We start from the raw sequence: 24,225 nt of genomic DNA on the forward strand, positions 1-24,225 counted from the left end.
ATACCACGGAGTCAGGAACTTCTGATTAGAAACCTTAGTTTTCACAGGAGCTACAGTATCCAGAGTCGTACGTAGTGAGGAGGTAAAATTATTAACAAGATAATCGACCTCTGTTGGGGTAGCGTTCAGATAGCTGCTCTGCTCTATGTTGGTACAGGGCATTGAAGATGATAACAGTGGCTGGATTATATTCTTAAACTTAGTTACAGCGCTTTCTGAAAGACATCTACTTTGATAAAGTCTACTCTCCACTGCTGTGTAATCAATTATTGTAAATGTAAATGTTATCAGGAAATGATCAGACAGGAGAGGGTTTTCAGGAAACACTGTTAAATGTTCAGTTTCTATGCCATATGTTAAAACAAGATCTAGAGTGTGATTAAAGTGGTGGGTGGGTTCTTTTACATTTTGAGAGAAGCCAATTGAGTCTAATAACAGATTAAATGCCATGTTGAGGCTGTCATTTTTAGCATCTACATGGATGTTAAAATCACCCACAATAATTATTTTATCTGAGCTGAGAACTAAATCAGATAAAAAGTCTGAGAAATCAGAGAGAAACTCTGTGTAAGGCCCAGGTGGACGATAGATGATAACAAGTAAGACTGGTTTCTGAGTTTTACAGCTGGGGTGAACAAGGCTAAGCATCAGGCTTTCAAATGAATTAAAAGTCTGTCTTGGTCTTTCGTTAATTAATAGGCCAGAAGGTTTGCCAATTATCTATGAAGCCCACATCGTTTCTGGGACACCACTCAGACAGCCACCAATTTAAGGAGAACATGCGGCTAAACATGTCACTCCTGGTCTGATTGGGGAGGGGACCAGAGAAAACTACAGAGTCCGACATTGTTTTGGCAAAGTTGCACACCAATTCAATATTGATTTTAGTGACCTCCGATTGGTGTATCCGGGTGTCATTACTGCCGACGTGAATTATGATTTTACTGAATTTACGTTTACCCTTAGCCAGCAGTTTTAAATTTCCTTCAATGTCGCCTGCTCTGGCCCCTGGAAGACAATTGACTATGGTTGCTGGTGTCTCTAGCTTCACATGTCTGAGAACAGAATCACCAATTACCAGAGTTTGACCCCCGGCGGGTGTGTCGCCAAGTGGGGAAAAACGGGTGTCCCTGGGGCTTCTGTTTAGGACTATGCTTCCTCCTCACCGTCACCCAGCCGCCCTCTTTCCCCAGCTGCTTGGGGTCTGCCGGGGAAAGCCTAGCGGGGCCTACGCTATCTTCGGCTGCACCAGCTACAGGGGCCTGGCTAGCTACGCGTGAATGAAGGGTGCGAAGCCGAGTCCCCAATTCAGTAATCCTGGCCTCCAGAGCTGCAAATATGCTACATTTGTTACAAGTATCATTACTGCTAAAGGAGGCCGAGGAGTAACTAAACATCTGACACAATGAGCAAGAAAGTGCAGGAGGGACAGGTGAAGTAGCCATGGTATGCATGACTACAAACATCAGTCGTGAGCATGTACAGTATTTGTCTATGTAATTTGGGTGAAAATACCCTTTAAATTTCAACTTCATCTGACTGTCTGTCTGCCTTCTCTCTTTTCTCTCTCTTCTGCTTGCTTTCTTTTTTCTTTCTCAGCAGGTGACCCAGGTGATTGATATATGCATTTTTTTTCTCTGCCCGTTCTGTTGGTTTTTGTCTTTTGCCCTTCTCCCCCGTCCCTCTTCTCAGCTGTTTCTCTTTCCCTCTTTCTTTCTCCCCTTCTTTCCCCCAGTCAAGTCTGTCCCGTATTCAGTAAGTGAAAATAAAATAAACAATAAAAGGTGAATCAAATGGACCATTACGGCAAGGCTGGGATGGTCAGTTTGGTAAAGTAAATCCGTTGGGCATCTTTCTTTGCCTTTAGACAACAATTCTGATGGCAAAAGAGCCAAACGGGACAGGCCCAAAAAAAACAAAAAAAACAAAAAAAACCCCAAAAAAACAAGTATCATTACTGCTAAAGGAGGCCGAGGAGTAACTAAACATCTGACACAATGAGCAAGAAAGTGCAGGAGGGACAGGTGAAGTAGCCATGGTATGCATGACTACAAACATCAGTCGTGAGCATGTACAGTATTTGTCTATGTAATTTGGGTGAAAATACCCTTTAAATTTCAACTTCATCTGACTGTCTGTCTGCCTTCTCTCTTTTCTCTCTCCACCCCGCAACCTTCTCTCAGTTTATTTTACCAACTCCCCCAAAGCTCACACCTCCGGAGAAGTTCTTCAGGCTTTGTGGAGCTGAACTTCCTGGTTGGCTTTTTTTTTCTAATTTTTTCCAGGTCGGGAAGCAGTCCCGCCGTCTTTTGGAGGATTGAACTCTGAATGTTCCTGCTATAATTGTCTTAAACATTCCCATATGTGACTGCTCTATGTCCCCGTCTTATTTTCAATTGGTGAAAATGGCGTGAAGTTAACATGTTCGGGGCTTATCTGTGTGCCTTGAGTACACGAACAATGATGTCCCCCTACGCTGTGAGCTCAGCCGGTCTTTCTTGTTCCTCGCTGCATGTTTTCAGGCAGGCCTAATTGATCCCAGATGAGAAGTGAGTGAACTCAGTGCAACTCCAGCAGAACCCACTGAAACTGGGTTTTTACTGGCACTGAAGCACTCCTCTGTCAAGGGAACCACAGCTCAGCCTAAACACACTCCCAGCTCCAGATGGTTATGTAGTGAGACCCAGAGTCTTCTACGCAATAAACTTGTGTGTCTCTCTCTGTCCTCCATCACTGACCCACAGAAACGTCCTGTATGTGGCTCTTTTGTTCTGATGCAGTTTAATCACAGAAGTGTAATTGGGAGGGAGTGACCCCACTCTTTTCTCCTGCAGCTTGTTTTCTCAATTGACAGGACCAAAAGCAAAATGAGGTTATTCTCAGAGCTCATGGGTTCACGTCCCATTAATTTTCCTCAAAGAAAAAGGACCAGAAGCCTGCGACTCTCTTTCTGAATTCCAAGCATAAAACACCAAAGAGTGAAATACTGACATTTCTCTATAAATTAACTTTAAATAACTTTCGGTTCATGAGCAAAAAACATTTCAGTGATCAATTCATCATTTCTGCTGCAGACAGAGTCCCTATGCAGATGTGTTTTTTGTTTCCTGTTCTACCTGTTTTAACTAGTGAAATTTACTGCAGTTGACAGCTAATGCTAAACTGTCGCTGTCCTTTTAGCTAATGTGCTGGCCTTCTTAGATTCAGCGCAATCCCACACAGGAGTTTGAAGTTCACTCACTTCATTAAAAAGTTGCATAAGAGAGTTTGATTTTACAAGACAGCCCGGACAGAGCCGACACACAGTTTCAGAACCCGTCCACACAAAATCTTGGAAAGAGTTCAAACTGAGTACAAAACAGCTCATTTCTACAACATTTGGGCCTATGAGGCAAAATAATGCTTTACTCTGCAGCCCTGTTGTAATTTCAGCTTTTTGCATGTGTGTTTTATGGTTAATTTTACCACTGTGTGATGCAATGATCCTCTCCCGAGGCCAGCCCATGAACAGAACATGTGGAAAAGTTCCAGAAGCTTCTGCTCATGTTTAGCTTTAGTTTCGAGGTTAGTGTGTGTGTGTGTGTGTGTGTGTGTGTGTGTGTGTTTGCTAATGAAACAATGTGCCATAGGTGTAGATTATGATAGGTCTGCAGAGCTTAAAGTTTATATGCTTTTTTTAGGTGTTTGTGCTTCATTGTACATCTGGTTACTGGAAATGCGTTACATTTAATTTTCTGTGTGTGCAGTATTTCCTATCCAACTGACCTTTTAGATTCATAACTAAAAAATTATGTGGTACAGTTGCATCGCAAGACAGTTTTACTGGTTTGCTTATTCCCAGAAACAAGTTTAGGTGGGTTTTGGAGAGGGTTAAAAAGCCAAAGACGGGAAACATTTTCAGAATTAAATTTCCAGACGTTTTTTTTTAGCATACAATCTGAAAACAGATGAAAACAGCTATTGTAACTCAGTTCAAACCACAAAATCAGCCTACCACGATTTCTAGAACTCACCAATTAAAAAAAGTTGTATGTCCTAGTTTAGTCTGTACATTTTTTTTTTAAAAATATTCAAAACTAAACAGAGACACACTTCATGCTAACATTAATCTAAAGCATTTTGATGCTTGCTCCCATTCAGGGGAAAATATATATTTAGTTTCTGGTCAATAATTAAACCCCTTGGATTCAGCCGTTATCCTGAAGTAAACAGTTCAGATGCAGCTTCACAGCAGAGGAGCCAATGCTGTTCCCACTTACAGGATGTGTCCCCCTGGTGAGACTGGAGGTAGAAGCGGGATGCATCCCTGGAATCCCAGACACATTCCAGAGGAAATGAATGCCTGTGTCGCCTGTGGGGGCGTGAAGAGCCTCCCTGCCACAGAGTCTGTCTCCACTGGTCATCTTTGATCCGCTTGTTTACTGAAGCCCCCCCCCCCCTCAGGTCACTTCCTGTCCCCTAAGGCCCTCTGCAATGTCCTCCTATGCACCTAACATCTAAGCATTGGTCAGTGACCACCCACACCATCATTGCTGAATCAGTGTGTCTTCCTCCCTCTCTCTCGCTCTTTATTAATGCCTTTTTCCTTTTCAATGCACAGCAACTCCATATCACTTTACGTCTCTGGTGTAACCCAAGGGATTACATTACTGAGGGTTTGTCATTATTACATGCCTCCAAGACATGTGGACACATCTCCCCTATAGTGTATGTCAGAGACTTTAATTGGTTTCCTCTCTGATCCCATTTATATACGGTGTCTGTGGTTGCAGGCAGTTCTGTCATACCTGTTTTGTCTGTTAATGAAAGACAGAGCCTGTGAAGCTAACCTTTGTCTTGCCTGCCCTGTTTTCTTTACAGTGGTGCAAAGAGTTGACAGTGTGTCTGAAGGTATTGCAAACTATGGAGGAAAGATCATTGCTGTTGAGACTGATTTGAAAAAGCTAGGTATGTATCTAGGCTCACACGTTGAAGTCAAAAGCTGTAACTAAAAGCTACAGTAAATCATCGACATATTTTTTTTTTTATCATTTACTGTACAAATCTTCATCTTCAGATGATCAGACCGGAGAGAAGTCGGAGAATACCACCACAGAGATCCAGGCTTTTAAGAACAACATCTGGACCCTCCAGAGGCAGCTGACTGCGGTGGAAGAGCGCATCCGCAGTGATCAAGTTAAGCTGAATCAGCTGCAGAACATTGGCTCAGACATCCAGAGCAGCCAGGGCTCCATTCAAGGACTGCTGAACATTAACACAGCCACCTTGCGCTCTGTAAATGGCAGTCTGCAGTCGTACGGCAGCATCATTGGGGGTCTACAGGAAGACACAGCTAGGTTGCAAAGAGAACTCCAACAGCAGGTAAAACTCCAAAATCAGGCGCTGCTCAGCATTAGCAGTCTCAACCTCACTCAGGACCAGCAGAGAGGTCTCATTGCTGCTCTGCAACGCTCAGTCGATGACACCAGCCAGGCTATTCATAAGATGCGCAATGACTTTCAGAGCCTTGAACAGAACACCCGACAGACCCGCTCTGATACAGAGTGGCTTCGTAGCAAAGTGGAAAACCTGCAGATCTTGGCCAGTAATACCTCAGCTCTAGCAAAGTCCAACAATGACAGCCTGGAGGATGTGGGGACACAGCTCACTTTTATTGCTAACCAGCTCCAGAACACCAGCAGCCTGGCAGAGGTTCATGACCAGACTCTGAGAGAGATCATGGATCAGCAGAGGGACTTCGGCAACCTCACATCTACAAAGTTTGACCGCCTAGAGGTGCGACTGGATGAGTCGGAGCAGAGTATTGATCGTGTGACTGGCAACATCAGCTTCACCACACAGCTTCTTGGTGCAATCAATCTAAACCTGAATGATTTACGCACTTGTTCAGAGACAGTTGGCCGTCATTCAGACTTCCTGCTACACCTCAACAACAGTATGGCTGACGTGAGGACAGACGCAACGAGTCTGAGGTCACAGCAGGAAGAGCTGGCAGCGCGTATGGACAAGGAGGTCACAAGCCTCTCTATTGTCATGGAGGAGATGAAGCTGGTGGACACCAAGCATTCACAACTAATAACCAACTTTACTATTTTAAAGGGTATGAGAAGTGTGCCTGCAAAATTTATTATATGAATCAATGCGTGTTATAAATGTTACATTTTATTTTAACTTTCTTGCTAAGATTAAATTGAGAAAGTTAGAGAATGTTCTTTTGTTTCAGGTCCCCCTGGTCCCAGAGGGCCAAGAGGGGACAAAGGACCTCAGGGACTACCTGGTCAGTCAGGCCAGAAGGGAGAGAAAGGAGACAAGGGAGCTCCTGGGATCCGAGGACCTAGAGGAGAGCAGGGTAGTCCAGGACCACCGGGCCTTCCAGGGTTAAAGGGTCTCCCAGGCATACCTGGCAGCCCCGGGTCAAAGGGCCCTAGAGGGTCAGGAGGCAGAGCTGGACCACCTGGTACTAAAGGAGAACCAGGTAGTGCTGGTTTGCCTGGAAGAGATGGACAACCTGGTCCTCAGGGTGTACAGGGCCCACCAGGTATCCGTGGCCCAATTGGACCACCTGGGGAGCAAGGACCAAGGGGACTGCCAGGACCAGTAGGGCCCTCAGGGCCAGTAGGACCACCCGGACAACCAGGACTACCAATCCGGGTCCCTGCAGTTCCTTTTGGACCTGTGTCTCTGCAGGATGAGGCAGTGGGTCCTACCATATGGGCTCCAGGTATGACTTCATAATCAGTTTCAGAATGATTATTTTGACTTAGTCAGATAGCATATATTTACTTTGGTTGGTAACTAGAATATCACCATATTAGTATCATGTTTAGCTTGTTACCAATTTTCATGCCTCCATGCAAAATATAAAGCAACTGCTAGCAGCTGGTTAGTGTAGCTAACTAGGGTCTGCAAGGGGTGTCAAACTCCAGGCCTCGAGGGCAGGTGTCCTGCAGGTTTTAGATATAACCCTGTTTCAACACACCTGAATCAAATGATTAGTTCATTACCAGACTTCTGGAGAACTTGAAGACATGTTGGTAATTTAGCCATTTAAATCAGCTGTGTTGGATCAAGGACACATCTAAAACCTGCAGGACACCGGCCCTCGGGCCTGGATTCCAACACCTGTGGTCTAAAGGCTAAAAAAGCACCAACTAGCCATTTGCGTACTAGCCAATTTAGTCACAGGAGACCTGTTAGATTCCTTTACAGCTCTGTATTTTTATTCTGGGACTCAACTAGAGTGGTCTAGTTTGCTGTCTCTTCATACTTTTTCTTGATAGATATAGATATATAACTATGTGGTTAAAACTACATGTTTTACAGGAATGCTAGGCAGAGCCAGGTTTGTGGTACTTTCTGCTAAACTGAGCTTTTTTTTTCTTCATCTCACATCACTTTAGAAAAAAACAAATTGTACAATGCTTTTTCAATATCTTGCAGGATGCCCTGCGGAATGGCTAAACTACAAAGACAAGTGCTATTTTTTCTCCAAAGACCTGCAGAGCTTTGATCATGCAAAGACAACCTGTGAATCAATGTCTGGTTCATTATTAATCATCAACGACATGGAGGAACAGGTGAGTCGCACATCTTGTAATCTGACATTGCTCTCTAGTATTTGTGAGTTTTGACTGAGTTTTCTTTCTGTCCTCATGTGACCTCAGAAATGGCTGAAGAGACAGATCTTTGGCAAAGGTTACTTCTGGATGGGTCTGACCGACAGGGAAAAGGAGCGCACGTGGCGCTGGCTGGATGGGACTGAACCTACTTTTACGTCAGTATGACAGTAAATTAGGAAATGCTCAGGAGGGATATTTGTTTCAGAGAAGAACTTCTTTCCAATAAAAATGCCAACAATAATAGCAACTGTAGGTTTTCAGTTACATGAAACATTACAAAATAAACTTTGAAAACCCTGTGAAAATCTTATGAAAAGTTTGTGATTGCACAGAGTTGAATGTAGACCTCCAGTGCTCAAGTCTCGTTGCTGCCTATTTAAACAAAAGAAACACATTCAAATTCATTCTAACATTGTTTATAGAGGCACGTCCAGTGAGAGCATTTCACTGCTTTTCGGGAACAGTGAGATAAACACTAAAGTGTACAAAACTGCAAACAGAACAATGAGACGAACAGTGAAAAAGTTTAATGCAGCATTACTGAGAAAAGTTAACCTAAGGGATCTGCCTTCAGATCTAACCACCGAAAATAAAGGCATATTCAATGGAAAATTGTTGGATGCGATTTATTTTATTTGCTTTTCTCCTAGGCTCTTAGATCAAACACAGTAAATCTAACATGTGATCGCCCTCTGTTGTTCGCCTGCAGGAAATGGAAGCCAGGTCAGCCCGACAACTGGGGCCACGGCCATGAAGAAGGAGAAGACTGCGCGGGTCTCACCCACGAGGCGCTATGGAACGATTTCTCCTGTGAAGATCTCATAAGCTACATCTGCGAGAAGGAAATGGAGACCTGTGCGTCATCATCTGTCTTGCCCGTTTTCGCTCCACAGTAATTGTAATCATATTTTGCTCACTACCTTAATGCTGATCCCTTTTCTTTTCTTTCTTTCCCTCAGCAAGATCACCTGGATCATAGTGACGTGTTCAGTCTGAGTGCACAGTGAGCAGCTAGACTACACCCGTGTGGCACTGGTCCAACTGACGCAGCACATGGGACAGTCCGTATGGAGAGAGCAAAGGGACAATTTTGAAATGAGCCCACGGCTGCAACAGTAAACATCTCTCCAGTGCTGATGAGATGCCTTTCTCCTCCAAAGTAAAGCCAGTCCAACATTACCAGGAGTGCAATACAGCAGGGTGACCAAGATAGGAAGAGAATCTTTTTTTTAATAACCAAATCAACTGATTTATATATATATATATATATATATATATATATATATATATATATATATATATATATATATATATATATATATATATTTTTTTTTTTATATTTTTTTGGAATACATTTTATAGAACAGTACTCAATGTACAACCGAATATCTGAATGTATATTTCATTATGCAATTTTTGTAGGAAAATATGAAATCTATGAAGCCAAATGGACTTTGGTAATGCTTCTCTTTATATAATTCCAAAAGAAAAAAGAAAAAAAAGGAATAAGGTGTGCAAAATGATGCGCAAAAAACATAATGTCGCTGATATGCTATCTTGAAACTGTTATCTAACCTCATGACCATCTATATAACACGAGTAGGAAATAAAAAATATAGTACTCACGTATAAACTTAGAAAAATGCCACAATCAGCTTGAGTTTTAGTAAACAAATTTACAGAGTAAGACTTTATGTATGATTTACTTTCTGCTATTACATACATAAATATGTTCATGAATAAAACTGTGGATCCTTCATGCATTTTCTGCACTTGGATATTTTCCTGCAAAACAAAGAACTATGAAAGAAATGACGGAATAACTCACAAATAAACAGATAAAATCCACAGGGTGGTTGTACTCAGTGGCTGAGTTCTAGATCCAGAGTGAAGTTCATCACAAAACTCTTCAGTACTGTAGAATTTAGTTTATTGAATTTGCACATAAAGGTATTTTCACATTTTTATAGTTTTTTTCCCTTAAATAACTTTCTTTTATTGTTTTCCCACTAACCCAGATTACAAGCAAAAAGGTTTTTTTCTTTGATAACCATGGGCTATGCAGTTCTTCGCTAACATTTCCTCTCAGTCATTTCACATCCTGATTTCCTGCTTTAGGTCATCTCCAATCACAGTCACTCCTTCAGCTGCACAGAAGACTAAAATGATCTCACAATAGCACCTTTGGTAGGAGGGAGTCTAACTACTGTCCAATCGATGTAGACACCGGATATTTTCAAAAACAAACAAGACAGAGACTGAAGACTGAAGTGCTCACATAAATTTGAATCGTAGTCTCATACCTACAGCGGCCTATAGAGAAAAAAAGAAGTTACTACTTTTGTGAAGACTCGAATTTGGTTTAAGATGCACTCTTGTAAATTAATTTGACATAGTAAACATCAGAACAACATAAAAGAAAGCACGAGCTGAGCCAAGCGGACACAATGTTAAGTCGGAGCTGTGCTTGCTCACAGTATGCGAATAAATTACTGTTAAGAAATATGATTAACTGCTCATTTCACATTGCATCGTTTACACATAGGGTTACACACATACACACAAGAAGCAGCATATTGTCCAAATGTAGATTTATTGTTGAGGTATGAATAATCTCGCTTTGAAAGCTTATTTTATATATGAAATACTTAATATACACTTAATCTGCCAATTGCATGGGCTGAATGATGAATTTAATTGAGGCGACTAATTTAACACCCCCCTCCCCCTCATTTGGCTCTTCCTTCTTCGGGGTGCAGTGTTGTGGCTCAGTGCTCGTTTCTCTCAGGCTGCGATGCTTCAGTGCAACAAGATGCAGTAAGGCTGGTGGGTGAATAAAGGACTCGTGATCTCTGAGTGCTGAGATGTGACGCCACAGGCTTCTGTCTCTAGCTCCAGCAACACTGGGACTGTAAACATGTTTCCAATATTACCATTCAGATAGGAATGAATCCTGCAAAGAAACACTCCAGATGTGGTATTACTACTGTGGTTTTACTCCGTGGCTTTGTCGTTATTACTGATTGTCACTGGGTGGTAACCATCGTCAGCTGTGTGGTTCTTTAGGTCCCGTGCAATGAAGAATGTAATGGCTGATGGTGCTAAAAGGTGAGACAGAGATGAAGATGAAGCGGTGGTGGAGGTGAGGGTGAAGTGGAGGGCAGGCTGGCTCAAATGAAGGTGGGAGGTGGTGCTCGTCTAGTCGTCCTTCTCCACTATGACCTCCCCGTGAAGCATCCTTCTTCTCTGCCGCAGCATGTGGAAGTAGAGCTGAGGAAACACTGCGAGAAAGACGAGAGCGTGTTCAGGGTGACTGTGACTATGATGAACACAAACGAAAGCAAGTTAGAGTGAAATACAAATTCACAACTCTCAACTTGGTCTCAATTCTGAATAAGAAGCAGCACAGTGGGAAGACATGCATTCACAGACATAAGCCACTGGGGTGGTCTGGCAAAGCCTGGAGCCTATTACAGCTGACAACTTTTCCATATATTCCATGACATTTGGTCCGTATTTTTTGAACAAAGGCTATTTTTGTCGTTTTGTATCAAATAATCAACATCGGATTTAAGTAAAAACTTTCAGCTTTAATTCAAAGGATTTGACACGCATTTTGCATGAACTGTTGAGCAGTTACAGCCATTTTCATACAGTGCAGTATGTTTTCAGGGGCTCAAAAGTACATGAACAAGTGAGTCTTACTCCCTCCCATCATTTCATGACAAATTATGCAGGCAAGAGACCTGGAGTTGCTTCCAGGTGTTGAACTTGCATTCGGTATCTTTTCACTGGAACTCTCAACCTGAGGACCAAAGACATGTCAGTGGGAGTGAAGTAGGGCTGCCACGATTTGTCGACTAGTCACGATTACGTCGACTATCAAAATCGTCGACGACTGATTTAATAGTCGACGCGTCGTTTGAAACTTTGTACGATCACAAAAGACGCAGGAATAAGTGGCAGGATTTAAGAGTGTAATAACGGACTGAAACAGAAGATGGCAGCATTGCATGTACAAGGATGTCAGCTACCGTTAAACCCCGAAGAAGAAGAAGAAGAAGAAGAAGAAGCTGTGTCCCAGAATTCATAGCGCGGCCCAGCGCAGTTTCCAACAATGGCGGCAGCTAGTTAGTTTTAATGTTACTCTTATTATTCTTTCTGGGTCACAAAATAAACGTTTAACATATTTTCAGGCGAGAATGTAGCTGTGTAAACCTCAAATATCTGCTCAGTTTATCAGGACACCACATATTTTCAAAAGCGCTCCGACGTTTTCGGAGACATCTGTTACCCACTAGCTCGTTAGCGAGCCGGGGGCTAGGCTCACTAGCGCCGTGAGAACACCGGACTCCCCGCAAATCGTTTTCAAACCCACCGCCATCTTTCGCTACTCAGGTTAAATATATATGAGTCACTTAGATAACTTAAATGTTATTGTTTGGCTTTTTTTTTTTTAGTATTTTATTTGTTCCTGAGTAAATCAGTTTGTCTGAGATTAAAGTTATAGTTTTTACACAGCTGAATAAATGTCAAGCAGACAGCTGATTATCAGAAGTGTGAGATGCTCCAGAATATACTCCAGTGTCCTGTTATATTTTAGATAGCAAGGAGTTTATTAAACTTCACCGAAACAATCTGCAAATTTCATTAAAATTTAATAAACTATCATCTTGTCTTTATTTTTAGTTAGCACAGACCTTAAACACTTAAAGCTGTAAGCTAATGATAGTTATATAAGAGCAGATGCTGCTGGTGCAATAAGCTGTAGTTTTACGTCTAATGGATGATGATCTGATTAGTCGACTAATCGCAAAAATAATCGGTGACTAGTCGACTATCAAAATAATCGTTTGTGGCAGCCCTAGAGTGAAGTAGGCCATCATTAGTGAGACAGCAAAAACTTGTGGCCGAATCAAGAATGTGGTTAATTCTTAAAAAGAATAAATGAATTGGTTAGCTCATTAACATCAAAAGGTCCAGAAGACCACAAGAAACAACTAAACGGGATGATCGCAGAATTATTTCCATGGTTAAGAAAAACCCTTTACAACACTGAGCTCAGTCAAGAGTGTGGAGAAAGTAGGAGTACTATCAAAGTCGATGAACAAGAGATGGCTTCATGGATGGAAACACAGAGTTTACAACAAGTTGCAACCCACTTGTTATAATCATGAATGAGAAGACCAGATTGGACTAGATTAAAATTTAAATCTAATCTGTGACTTGTGACAGTGCTGTGAATAATAAGTGTACAGGACTACACTCTCTGCTCAGATTCAGCCAAATACTGCAAAACCGATCAGACAGAGCTTCACTGTGCAAATTGAGAACAAGCCAAAGCAAACTGCAAAAGCAAGCCAAGAGTTTCTCAAGCCCAAGAAAAGGGATATTCTTCAGTGGCCAAGTCAGTCACCCAATCTCAGATCAATAGTTATTAAATGAATGCAGAAAGACAAAAACCAGCAACTGAAGGTAGCATCACAAATCAATGAGAGAAAACAACATCTGGTGAAGTCTATGGATTCTAGACTTCAAGGAGTCATTGACAGCTGTGTTATGAAAAACGATCTTTATATTCAAAATTATGTACGACATGTGAACACACAGTATATTCCAAATAAAATTGGATATACCACAACAGATGATTCTATTCAAATTATAAAATGCCACCAAACATTGCACCACAGGACAGAAAAGCTGCTTTTGAGCAGAACAGGCAGAATTATTTGTACCACAACAGGAGAAAATACAGTTTAAAAATCATGCAGGATTTTGACCTACATGCCAAAACTGAAAGTGCACAATGTAGGCATGAAATTTGCTTCTTACATGGGATGTAGGACAGCATGACGATGATGAGGCAGTAGTAGTAGTCAAACGACACGTTATACTTGTTTGGGAGCCTCATGGAGTACATTCCAGACCTGCGTACGAACGGCAGCGCAGCATAAATGGTGAGCAGCTCACCAACGACTCCCACCGGGTACAAGACAATGAAGAGGTTGTATCTGGGGGAAGAAGAAAGAGCAGGATGGATGTCTTCAAATCCAGCAGCGTGATCACTTTAGCACTCACACAGTTAGGACAGTTGACAGTCAGAGGATGTTAATACACTCACATGCATATTGAAAACACAGGAAGATGACTGACACAGGGGCCAGACACTGTAACAAAAGCTGCCTTGAGTTGTGGACATAAAACTTCCCTCGAGGTATTCCAGAGATATGGTGGTCAAGCAGCACATTGTAAAAAAGTAATATTTTCACATTTTTTCCATCTTCAGGAACTCTGAGTGATTTTGGCTCTGGATAACTCCAAGGTATCATTTTCTTTTTACACTTTCATGCTGTTCACATGCAAAAGTTTAAAAAAAAATTCAACCTTTTTGTTCATGCAGTTCATTTTAATTGAGAGAAAGTCAAGAATAAGATCATATTCCAGCATTAAGTAATAAGCTGATTTGTTGTTACAATAATGTTTCATTGCCTGCTGGATATAAAATATGCATTATTACTTTCCAGCAGCTCCTCACCTTATTTCATGCCAGTGCACAGTTTTGCAACTGAAGGCATAATTACATTGGTCCACTGAACTGGCATGTGTGCAAAAACCTTCTGACATCTGAGACTTTAATGTTCCCAAACTATAATTTGTGAACTGGTATGTTAAGAACAACCAGGAACACAGCATCTTTTGCCTCACTGTTTGTTTGCAGTGGGCACATTACCAAACAAAAATGACCAAAATATTGAACTGAATCCAATTTTCTAAGATTAGAAAGCCCACACAAATATGTGGGAATACACTGCATGAATTCCCACAGATCTGATTTATAGTAAATAAAAGAAACCAATTGAAGTTCTTTAAAGCAACTCAAAAGACAAGAATAAGAAATACTAGGTTCAATTTTAGTGGTTAGACTGGTCATCAAAGAACAGAGGGTATACAAAAGAAGTCACTTAAACCTCTCCAATAAATAATCTTAAATAAAATGTCAAAAACTGCATTGTTTCAAGCTCACTGTCAATATACCTGAATATACCTGCAATCACTGCTAAACGCTTAAAACTACTTATTACTAAAACAGTCCTGATTAAATCTGATGTTTGACAATCTAAGCACCAGAACGTTCTCTTTGTTGGATGGGCTGTGTCTATCTACATCCTAGAATTACATGAGGGAATTGTCAAAACAATTGTGCAAGAAACATATGAGATTTCACAAAGATGGAAAATGATGCAAGATGACTAATCAACTAAAATCAACTCGAAATTGCAAGATTAACGATTAAAGACCTCTTATGCTCCACATTTTTGTTTCTAGCTTTGCATGGCTCACAGTTGTTGTTTATCTTATAGTAGGACTTCCAGTTTATCCACCAAAATAGCAAATAAGTCATTTTACCTCTTAAGCAACTCTTTTAACCAACTTTCTTCTGATTGGGTTCCCCTCACAAACAGCAGTTTAAGCAGCATGAGGGTGGGGCTGCTGCACTCACAGTCAGAGGCAAATCAGGGATATCCCCTCTCATAAAGAAGCAAGAAGAGAAAAGCTTCCTAAATTGCTTGTTTGAAACAGTTTGAAACATGTATCTGGCAGAAAATAAGGAAAGGGTAACAGGTCAACTTTAAACAACGTTAAACATCATCAAAGTCTGACGATTACTGGGAGCATGTTCTATGGTCAAACAAGGCCAAGACAAATTTGTTGGGCTCCAATATGGTCCAGCATATATGGACTGAACTGCACCCAGAAAGTAGTCCTGAAATAAAAAGTTGCTGGAATGAACAGATGTATAGATTCGGTATATCCACAGGAACATATGGTGCAAACACTGGCAGACAAGATGAAGCTTGGCAGAAGAGAAATATGGAAACGATACAAACAACGCTCACGCCTCAAATCACACAAATGTCTGTTTTCTCTATAGGAGGTGAAAAAGGAAAACTTTAAAGTGGAGAAGGATATCATCAGACTTAAATAACATGCAATACTTTGGGGGTATATTAAAGAGAAAGGAACAGCCCAAGAAATCTGTTCAATGCCGACACTGTCCACGCTCAGTAGGACTGAATCTATCACCAGAAAATGTACATGGATACACAACACAAAAATACATTAATTAAATAATGAATCAATCTCTGTAATGTACTGATCTTTGGGGCCTGTTAACAGGTTATCTGAAATAAATGTAAATTTCAGATTCAAAGCAATTAATAAGGTAGTCCAATTCTGATTTTGTATCAGGGAGTTTTTCGGAAAGCCTGATAATAACGAATTACAATTGTCCAGCCTAGAAGTAATAAATGCATGAACTAGCTTTTTAGCGCTACTCTGAGACGGGACGTTTCTAATTTTAGAGATGTTGTGCAGATGACACAAAGCAGTCCTGCATATTTCTTTAATATGCTCAGTGAAGGACATATCCTGTTCAAAAACGACTCCAAGATTCCTCACAGTGTTATTAGAGGTCAAGCTAACAGCATCCAGAGTAAACATCTGTTTTTTTCTAAGATATTTCTAAGATTTTTAGAACAGAGTACAATAACCTCAGGTTTTTATGAATTTGGAAGCAGGAAATCAGAGGTCATCAGTCTTTATGTGTTTAAGTCAGAGTGTTTCATCTGGCTTCATGTATCAATAAAGCTGGGTATCATCTTCATAGCAATAAAAATGTATTCTATGCCGTCTAATTACAACTTCAGTTGCATACCGTATACAGAACTGTGACCTTATGAAGCAAAGCAGCCAATCAGGAAGAGGCTACAGTAGTGATGATATAGTAACTAAGAACTGAAAAAGTGCGAGGATTTTTTTAGCAACACTGACATTAAATCTATGCACAGGAAAAAAAAAATAGTAACCACATCAATATGTGGTGACAAATTGGTCATAATATATTGGAAATTGAGAAAAAAAAAAGATATTGGTGCCTAAGAAAGAGGCTGTTTGTATTTTATTACTTAATAGTCCTTTATTTATCCAGGTAAAATCTCAATGAGATTAAAAATCTCATTTCCAAGAGAGACCTGACATCATGGCAACAAAAGTCAAAATACATGTATATAAGTATATAACATAAAAAAATACAATATCCCATACGAACATGTGAAAAATATACAAAAACAGATCAAATTAAGAGCGACATTAAAAACAATTACACCGAGTAAAAGAGTTATTCTCTCGATAATTTCAGTTCCTTCTGCAGATTATTCCAGCAAGCAGGGGCAACGTATTTCAAAGCCTTTTTCCCCAATTCTGTTCTGATTTTTGGGACAATCAATTGTATTAAATTGTGAGAATGAAGGCTGCACTGGTTGTGGTTTTTACACATATAAACACATAAATAAGAGGGAACTAGCCCAAGCAAAGATTTATAGATAAAGATCAGCTAATGGGAGAGTCTGCGAATATACAAAGTCTATGTCTCTTAGGAGACGTAGCTAACAACTCTTTGCCATTTGAGAATAACATGAACTTGGATTTCTCTGGATTTAACACCAACTTAAGTTGAGTTAAATGGGACTGAACAACATCAAAGGCAGACTGCAGAATTATAGGGTTTGTGCTACTGAAGGAGATGAACAACAGATAATTGTATCATCTGCATAAAGATGGAAAGCAGCATTTGATAAATTATCACAAAGGTTCTTTATGTAACGAGAAAAGAGCAATGGACCTAATGTGGAGCCCTGCAGAACTCCTTTGGATAATGGGAGAAAAGAGGAAGAAGACCCAGCAGCAAGGAAACACTGTGTTCTTGAAAAACCAACGGTAGAACTCCTGCACACAACTAAGTTAATCACAAAGTACCAACTTAATTTCTCGTCACCGCCCCAAATAACAGTGAGACAGCATGCCTCTTCCTATGATGGCAGCTCTCTCCAGGACCAAATGATATGCCATGACTCAGGACTATAGAGTTCCTGTATTTAGTGGGGACCACAGCAAAGGCTCGGGGGAGCGTCTCAGCGGATGAGAGAAATGTTGGGTGAACATTCCGTGACCAAAACAGATGGTCTTAAAAACAGGAGCAGCTGAACATGAGCCCCTTGCCAGGGGCCTGTCGTCTCCTCCGTGCTTAAAGAAAGACGTGAAGGGTGGGGGCGGGGAGGCGAAGGGTGCCATTCAAGAGCACAAGAATCCAGAGCAGAAACAAAAGAGTGGCTGGCATTAGATGGACCGCCTGAAGAATCACGTGACACAGCGAAGCAGAAAGAATAAATAAAATTAAGATGCCGAGCCTGCGCGCTGGACAGCCTTCAGTGGGGACGGCTCACGTTTCTACTAACGACTCCAGTTTCAGGTGAGCTGCTTCGAGGCCAGAACGACACATCACAAGTACTCTGCCTTCAACACAAGACAGGTATTATATTTCACTACAGCTGAGAATATTTCTTTCACAAAAAATGCCTGGTTTCAGCCTCTTTCAGCAACTAACTAAACTTATTCAGAAATTCTTTATGTTTTAGGCAGAAGTTAAAACCAAAAGATAAACAAGCATTTCACCTTTTCCTGTTTCCTCAGAGTGCTGTGTTAGTGGTTAGATCACTGACCACAAACAGAATGGCTAATGAGGTGCTAATCAATAAACACACACATGCGACTCCTCTTTGTATTAGACGACAGATACTTAATACACGCGCGGCGCTACAAGGCCAAGAAAGCATGCCAGAGGTGAATTCACCGGATTAGGCCGACATGCTCAGACAGTGTCCCGAAACAGGAAAGACAATTCAAACTCATCCCAGCCCCAGCTAACGGTGTCTCCACCTGGCCCATTTGATGAAGTACGGCAGGTGGTTGAGCAGTTTGAATGTGTAGTAGGAATATCTGATAATCTCTGTCATCGTCCACACAACCAGAAATAGGATTACGCTTTCTTCACTCTGGATCTTTAAGTCAGGAAAATGGCAAAAAATAAAGAGTTAAAAGAAGCTTCAAACCTGACAGGTGCAGCTCTTACAGGCAAAAAGATGAGAAAAGTACGATTTTTATGTGGGGGAAAAAAAGCAACTGGACAGACTGTGTTCCAGAATAGTTGTGACAATACATACAGTGTGTGGAGGTTAAGAGTACTGTGGTGAAATCTGTCAACTAAAGACTGATCAATTGTAAAAAGTCACGGAGTTGCGGTTTATCATAAAAGTCACCTGTCTGATGCTGTTGGTGATGAACCAAACCATAAAAATCCGCGAACACACTTGAACCCCAGTTACAATCACAGAAGTCCTCACGATTCCTGCAACACAGCCAAAGTAAGAAACAAAAATCACCAATAAATACATGGCCAGATGAGGGAATTTATCTGAATCTGTACAAATTAGCCAAATATTTTCATGTAAGTTGTCACATACCAATGGCACAATGTCCCACCTGTAAGACAAGCAACACAAACAGCAGTAAAAATGACTGCCTTGTTAAAGTCTAAGAAAAAAGTATTTGTTTTTTAAATTCACTAATTCACTAAAGTCCCACTTGTGACAGGAAACGCTATAGACTGTAAATCAAAGATGGACATGGCACCATTGTGTCACCCAATGGTCTGTGGACTAATTCTGAAACTTTCCATTTGCTATTTCGGCTATTTAAAACCAGACAAGAACATCTTTGAACAAAAGATGGTAAACTGTCCAGCTAAAACATTGTTAGCAAAGTGCATCCTTCACTAACTTTCATCCTACTGGGATGATAGTTTTGGCTAGCGAAAAACAGGCTTACAACAAAATACACTTGCCATTATATAAAAAAGAACACTGCACACCTATTAGGTAGCTATTTGTCAAGGACAATAAAGCTACACCCTCCTGCTCTATTGTCTATTTATTATAGCTCAGCTGATTTATTGGCAGGATAATATTATCAGCCAAAATAAGCTACTTACTAATCTATCTTTACTGGCATTTATAACAGAGAAATTTTAAAGCAAAGAAAATAGTGAGAAACACCCTTCAATTATCTTAAGGATGTTGTCATTTCATAGTTTGTCCACCAGGGGGCATCTTCCCTTTTTGAACGCCACAAACGCAACAACAAGTGTGAACAAATAAATAACTGCATATAACAACTGTTAGAGTAATCCGTTAATGTATAAAATATCAATTGAAATATCAAAATAACCAAATATTAACATCAGAGCTAGCATCAGTCTTAATATCCCTGTTGACAAGCCTTAAAACTGATGATTACAACCATAAAAATCAAGATATAAATGTTTAAGTAGGTCATTTTAAAAAAAATTGAGTAGTATGGTTGTTTTCTCATAGACTTATATACTGACCGATAGCTTTTTACCACCTGTTGCCCCCTGCTGGCCATTAACTATAAAGTTATGCATTTTCTTCAATTTTCAGGCCGAAATTCTTTTTTTTTTTTCCACACAGTCTCTAAGACTTAAAAGTCTTACCTCAACTAATGCAAAGGTCTGGAAAAACTTGAGTGTCCTTGCTATACTTCTGTACAGACCCTTGTGTGTGCCTTTCTGTATGTAGAAGCGTGTCATTGCCATGGCCAAAACCAGCCACCTGCAGACAAATAAAAATCACACAACCGCTCAGTGCAACTGAAATGTGAAAGGAGAAAATTAGTGTAAAGGACAGACATTTTTCTGCAATGGAAAAAACAAACAAAAATAACTGTGACACAACTGGAAATATAATCTTTTAAACCTAATTTAAGTCATTTAGTCACCTCATAATAACATCAAACTGAGGATGACAATATGAATAGAACAGGAAACTTATAATAACACATTTGAGATGTAAATTTAAAGGGAAAAAACTTGGGAATTTAAACAACATAAATACTGAATGAAACTAAAAAAAATTATTAACATTTTCTAACCTTGTCACTGAAACCAAGGAATTCCCAGTACATGCTGACATACTGGGCTACAAAGCTGATAAAAATTCTCTCACTAAATGCTGCTTTTCACTATATCAATCACTATGTCATGTAATAAAGTAAAATAAATACTTTTCTTCAAAGGTATTCTGTAACAGACAGACATTACTGCCTCTATTTATCTGGTGTTACCTGTTTATTCCACTGAGACACCAGACAAATACAAAAAACCTAACATTGTCATAAAACTGGTCTGTTTGTGTTTTTCACTAGGCCACAACCACGGTTCAACAGCTATGCCACAATTTCTGATGGTAGACAAATTTACATTATGTTTATAAGTATACATGTATCAGACAGTTATCCATACATAAAGTGAGCACTGGAATAAATAAACTGGCAACTAAAATCAAAATAATAAAGAGGGCAAAATGGAATAGCTTGAGAAAGCAAACCAAAGCTGCAGCATTTTACATCAGGCAATTGTAACGGCACTTTCAGTGAAATATTAAAGAATAGCAGCAGCTACAAACTCTCTCTGCAACACACCAGCTTTACTCTATGTGTAAGTAAAACCACAGAAAAACAGGATTTTCCTTTTGATTGATCCCTTCTCTCCTTCTTGCATGTTCTGAGTCTGCCCCAGGGCATCCTCCCAGTTGGACAAGACCCCAACAGCTCGACCAGGACCAGCAAGCATCCTAGCCAGATGCTCAAACCACCCCAACTGTCTCCTTTCTGATGTGAGGGAGTAGAAGATTTTCCCTGACAAATAAAATTTGAAATAAAGAAAAACATCTAAAAAAAAAAATTGGATTAAATCTTTGAATTCAGTCAAGGGTTAGGGCATTTAAAAAAACAAAAACAAAAAACAAACAGGATACACACTTTAATGAGCTTTGTTTTTTGTTAATTTAGGAATGAGACAACTGTAGAACACAATAGCTCTATTAATACATGTTCTAATAATAGTTATGAATAAAAAACCTCTAAGAACTCACAAGTCTTGCATGTGCATGTTAAAAAAAACAACATATTATAAAAAATAAATCCAGCTGCAATGTTATATAAAAAAACTTTAAAAAATCCTGCACAGTAGATAGGATGAGCAGCCAAGAAGCATCCTCACTCAGCTGTTTATAGCCACCAGTGAGTCCATTTAAGTTGATTTATAAAAAGGATCTCATACTGATAAGCGGAGCGCAAGTGAAGCTTTCTTAATGCATATTGTCGCTAAATGTCCTCATAAGGAAAACCTATGTTTGTGTGTACACGTCTTTCCCTGATGTCATGCACCTTTCACTGAGGACGCACCAGCTGTGACGTTCTAGACCAACACCAGTGCTGTGAAAAAGAATTCACCCCATTTCCCGATTTCCTATTTTTTGCATATTTGTCACAAATTTTAATATTAGACAAGGAAACATAGAGAAGATGCAAAATACAGTTTTTAAATGATGACATTTTATTTATTACGAGGGGGGAAAGCTATCCAAATCTGCTCGGCCCTATGTGAAAAAGTAACTGGACCCTAAACCGTGTATCATAATGATCCCAAACTATCTCAAACTGATTTCAGTTCAGGCTTTGACTAGACCACACCAAAACCAGGATCATTTTTCTGCTGTATAACCCGAGGGAGCTTGAGCTTCCAGCCATGAACTAATGGTTGGAGATTCTCATTCTGGATTTTCTAATAGAAAGCATCAATTACACCAAGTCGTCCTGGTGCTGAAACAACAGAGCAGCACCAGACCATCACACTACCACCACCTGTTGCTATGATGTTCTTTTTATGCAAAGCACTGTTACTTTAGGCAAGATGAGCCTTTCTTTGTCATCAGTGGTTTTCTCCTTGAACTCTCCCATGGATGCCATTTTTGACCAGCCTCTTTGTTATTGTTCAGTCGTGAACTCTGACCCTAACTGAAGTGAGGCCTGCAGTTCTGTAGATGTTCTGGGTTCTTTTGTGACCTAATGGATGAGTCACTTGTGCGCTCTTAGAGTAATATTGGTAGGCCGACCTCTACTGGGAAGGTTTGCAACTGTTTCAAGTTTTCTCCATTTGCGTATAATGGCTCTCACGCCGAAGGCCTTAGAAATTACTTTGTATCCCAGACTGATGGATGTCAATTACTTTGTTTGTCAGTCGTTTCTGTAGATTGTGGCTTTACTCGTTGCTATCTGAGATCTTTTAGCCTATTTCCCTTTGTCAGACAGCTTATAGTTAAGTGATTTCTTGATCCAACACATCTAGCAGTAATCAGGCCTGGGTTTGGGTAGTGAAACTGAACTCAGATTTTCTTTTTTAAATGGGGTTATTCACAGTTAATTCATAATGTATCAAGAGGATAATAGAGGGAGGAGGGGTGTATATAATGTTTTCCACATAGGGCCAAGTAGATTTGGACAGCTGCAATTTTACTTATCTTTGACTAACACATGAAAAACAAGTTACTAAGTTGGACAGAGTCACAACGATGTGCACAAATATATTCTTGTTTTATTTCGTGTTATAATTATTATTATTATTATTAAAGTGATCAGTACCTGAAGCCATGCGCCAAACTGGAAGCGCTTAGTCACCACTGATCCAGTGACCCCAACACCTCCGCTATTCTCAAGTTCTCATGTGTTTGTCCTTTATCACAACACAGGAAGCTCTCTTCACACAAACGTTGTTGTTATTAAAAATGTGCCCATTGAGCACTTCACTGTCCCAGACCTGAGCTCCAGTGTCAGCGCGGTCCGGCTATACTTATCACTGCAACTGTCGGACGCACTGTGGGCCTTGACGCTGACACCATGCAGCCAGCCCTATTTGGACACGGCTGTTGCGCCAGCCTGCCACTTTCACCAAACACCATTCATTCATTTTCCAACACTCGAGACAAATAACGGTCGCTCGTTTCTTCGTAGAAACTACCAAACTGACCGTTAAAGCTTGCTCAAACTCAATTGCGACGACGAACTGCTAAATCCAAGCGAGCTGAACAGGCACTTTCGGCGGAGACGCAGTCCTATAAACAGCAACACACGCTTACGGTTTTTTAGGGAGCGGCTATAACTTCACTGCCTTTCTTATTAATAGGCGACAGGGGCGGAATAACGCACGTACCCGGCGGTCATGGCGATGTTGTAGAAAGTGAGCCATGCGGTAGCGAGGGTGCTTTTCGTTCTCTTTTTGTTGTTGTTTTCCTTCTCCTCAACCGTGCCGTCCTCCTCGCTGGACGCCATGGTACCGGGGGCAGGGTGGGGAAGTCAGGAAGGGAGCTGACAGCTGGGGCTAGTAGGGAGGGGAGCAGCGGGGTTATCCATCCATCCATCCATCTATCTAGCTATCCGCCCATGGATCCCCCTCTCGCGGGACTAGTGAAACAAGTGCGTGGCCTGCCGGTGAGGCAAAGACTAGTGAAATAAAGCCGGCTTGTCACGGCTCAGTTGGTGCAACTATAGAAATTCAGGCTTATTTTCACCCCAATCTTCAGCTCAGCGTGAACAAGTTTAGGTATAACTTTTATAAATTAGATAACATCACATAAGACAAAGAAGAGCAGTTTTTCTACACGATGAAGAAATGTTGTAGCAAATGACAAAGACCTGTCAGGATGATTGTTTGGACTTAAACTGCAAGAAGTAAAGGTGTAAAATTGCAGACATAGATAATGTAATTATAAATGTGTTGTAAATGGCCATGGCCAAAGTGTTTATCAGTAGAAAAAGCTGTAAAACCTGTGAAAATATAGGAAAACCTATGAAA

At 40.6% G+C, this 24,225-nt stretch overlaps 2 protein-coding genes across 2 annotated transcripts in view; one reads left to right on the forward strand and one right to left on the reverse strand.

Annotated features, from left to right (window-relative positions):
- The window catches only part of LOC146625532 (collectin-12-like), a 43,990-nt gene extending 35,276 nt beyond the window's left edge, over positions 1 to 8,714 (forward strand). The window contains exons 4-10 of the mRNA XM_085362265.1: positions 4,861 to 4,947; positions 5,057 to 6,100; positions 6,224 to 6,721; positions 7,441 to 7,577; positions 7,665 to 7,774; positions 8,329 to 8,474; positions 8,579 to 8,714. Coding sequence (XP_085218391.1) covers positions 4,861 to 4,947; positions 5,057 to 6,100; positions 6,224 to 6,721; positions 7,441 to 7,577; positions 7,665 to 7,774; positions 8,329 to 8,474; positions 8,579 to 8,598 — 2,042 coding nt within the window. The 3' untranslated portion in view covers positions 8,599 to 8,714. The remainder of the gene's footprint in view (positions 1 to 4,860; positions 4,948 to 5,056; positions 6,101 to 6,223; positions 6,722 to 7,440; positions 7,578 to 7,664; positions 7,775 to 8,328; positions 8,475 to 8,578) is intronic.
- Positions 8,715 to 9,538: 824 nt separating this feature from the next.
- Positions 9,539 to 23,809, reverse strand: hacd1 (3-hydroxyacyl-CoA dehydratase 1). The gene is made up of 7 exons (XM_085362266.1): positions 23,584 to 23,809; positions 20,029 to 20,146; positions 18,980 to 18,998; positions 18,776 to 18,864; positions 18,396 to 18,517; positions 13,452 to 13,630; positions 9,539 to 10,900 (listed from the first exon to the last, which is right to left on the reverse strand). The coding sequence occupies exons 1-7, from the start codon at positions 23,700 to 23,702 to the stop codon at positions 10,818 to 10,820; spliced, it is 729 nt and encodes a 242-aa protein (XP_085218392.1). The 5' UTR covers positions 23,703 to 23,809; the 3' UTR covers positions 9,539 to 10,817.
- Between the last annotated feature and the right edge of the window lie 416 nt (positions 23,810 to 24,225).

This window comes from Diplotaxodon limnothrissa, linkage group LG9, assembly GCF_057381915.1.
Source record: "Diplotaxodon limnothrissa isolate DT_005_m linkage group LG9, D_limnothrissa_male_GT1.1, whole genome shotgun sequence".
Lineage (NCBI taxonomy): Eukaryota > Metazoa > Chordata > Actinopteri > Cichliformes > Cichlidae > Diplotaxodon > Diplotaxodon limnothrissa.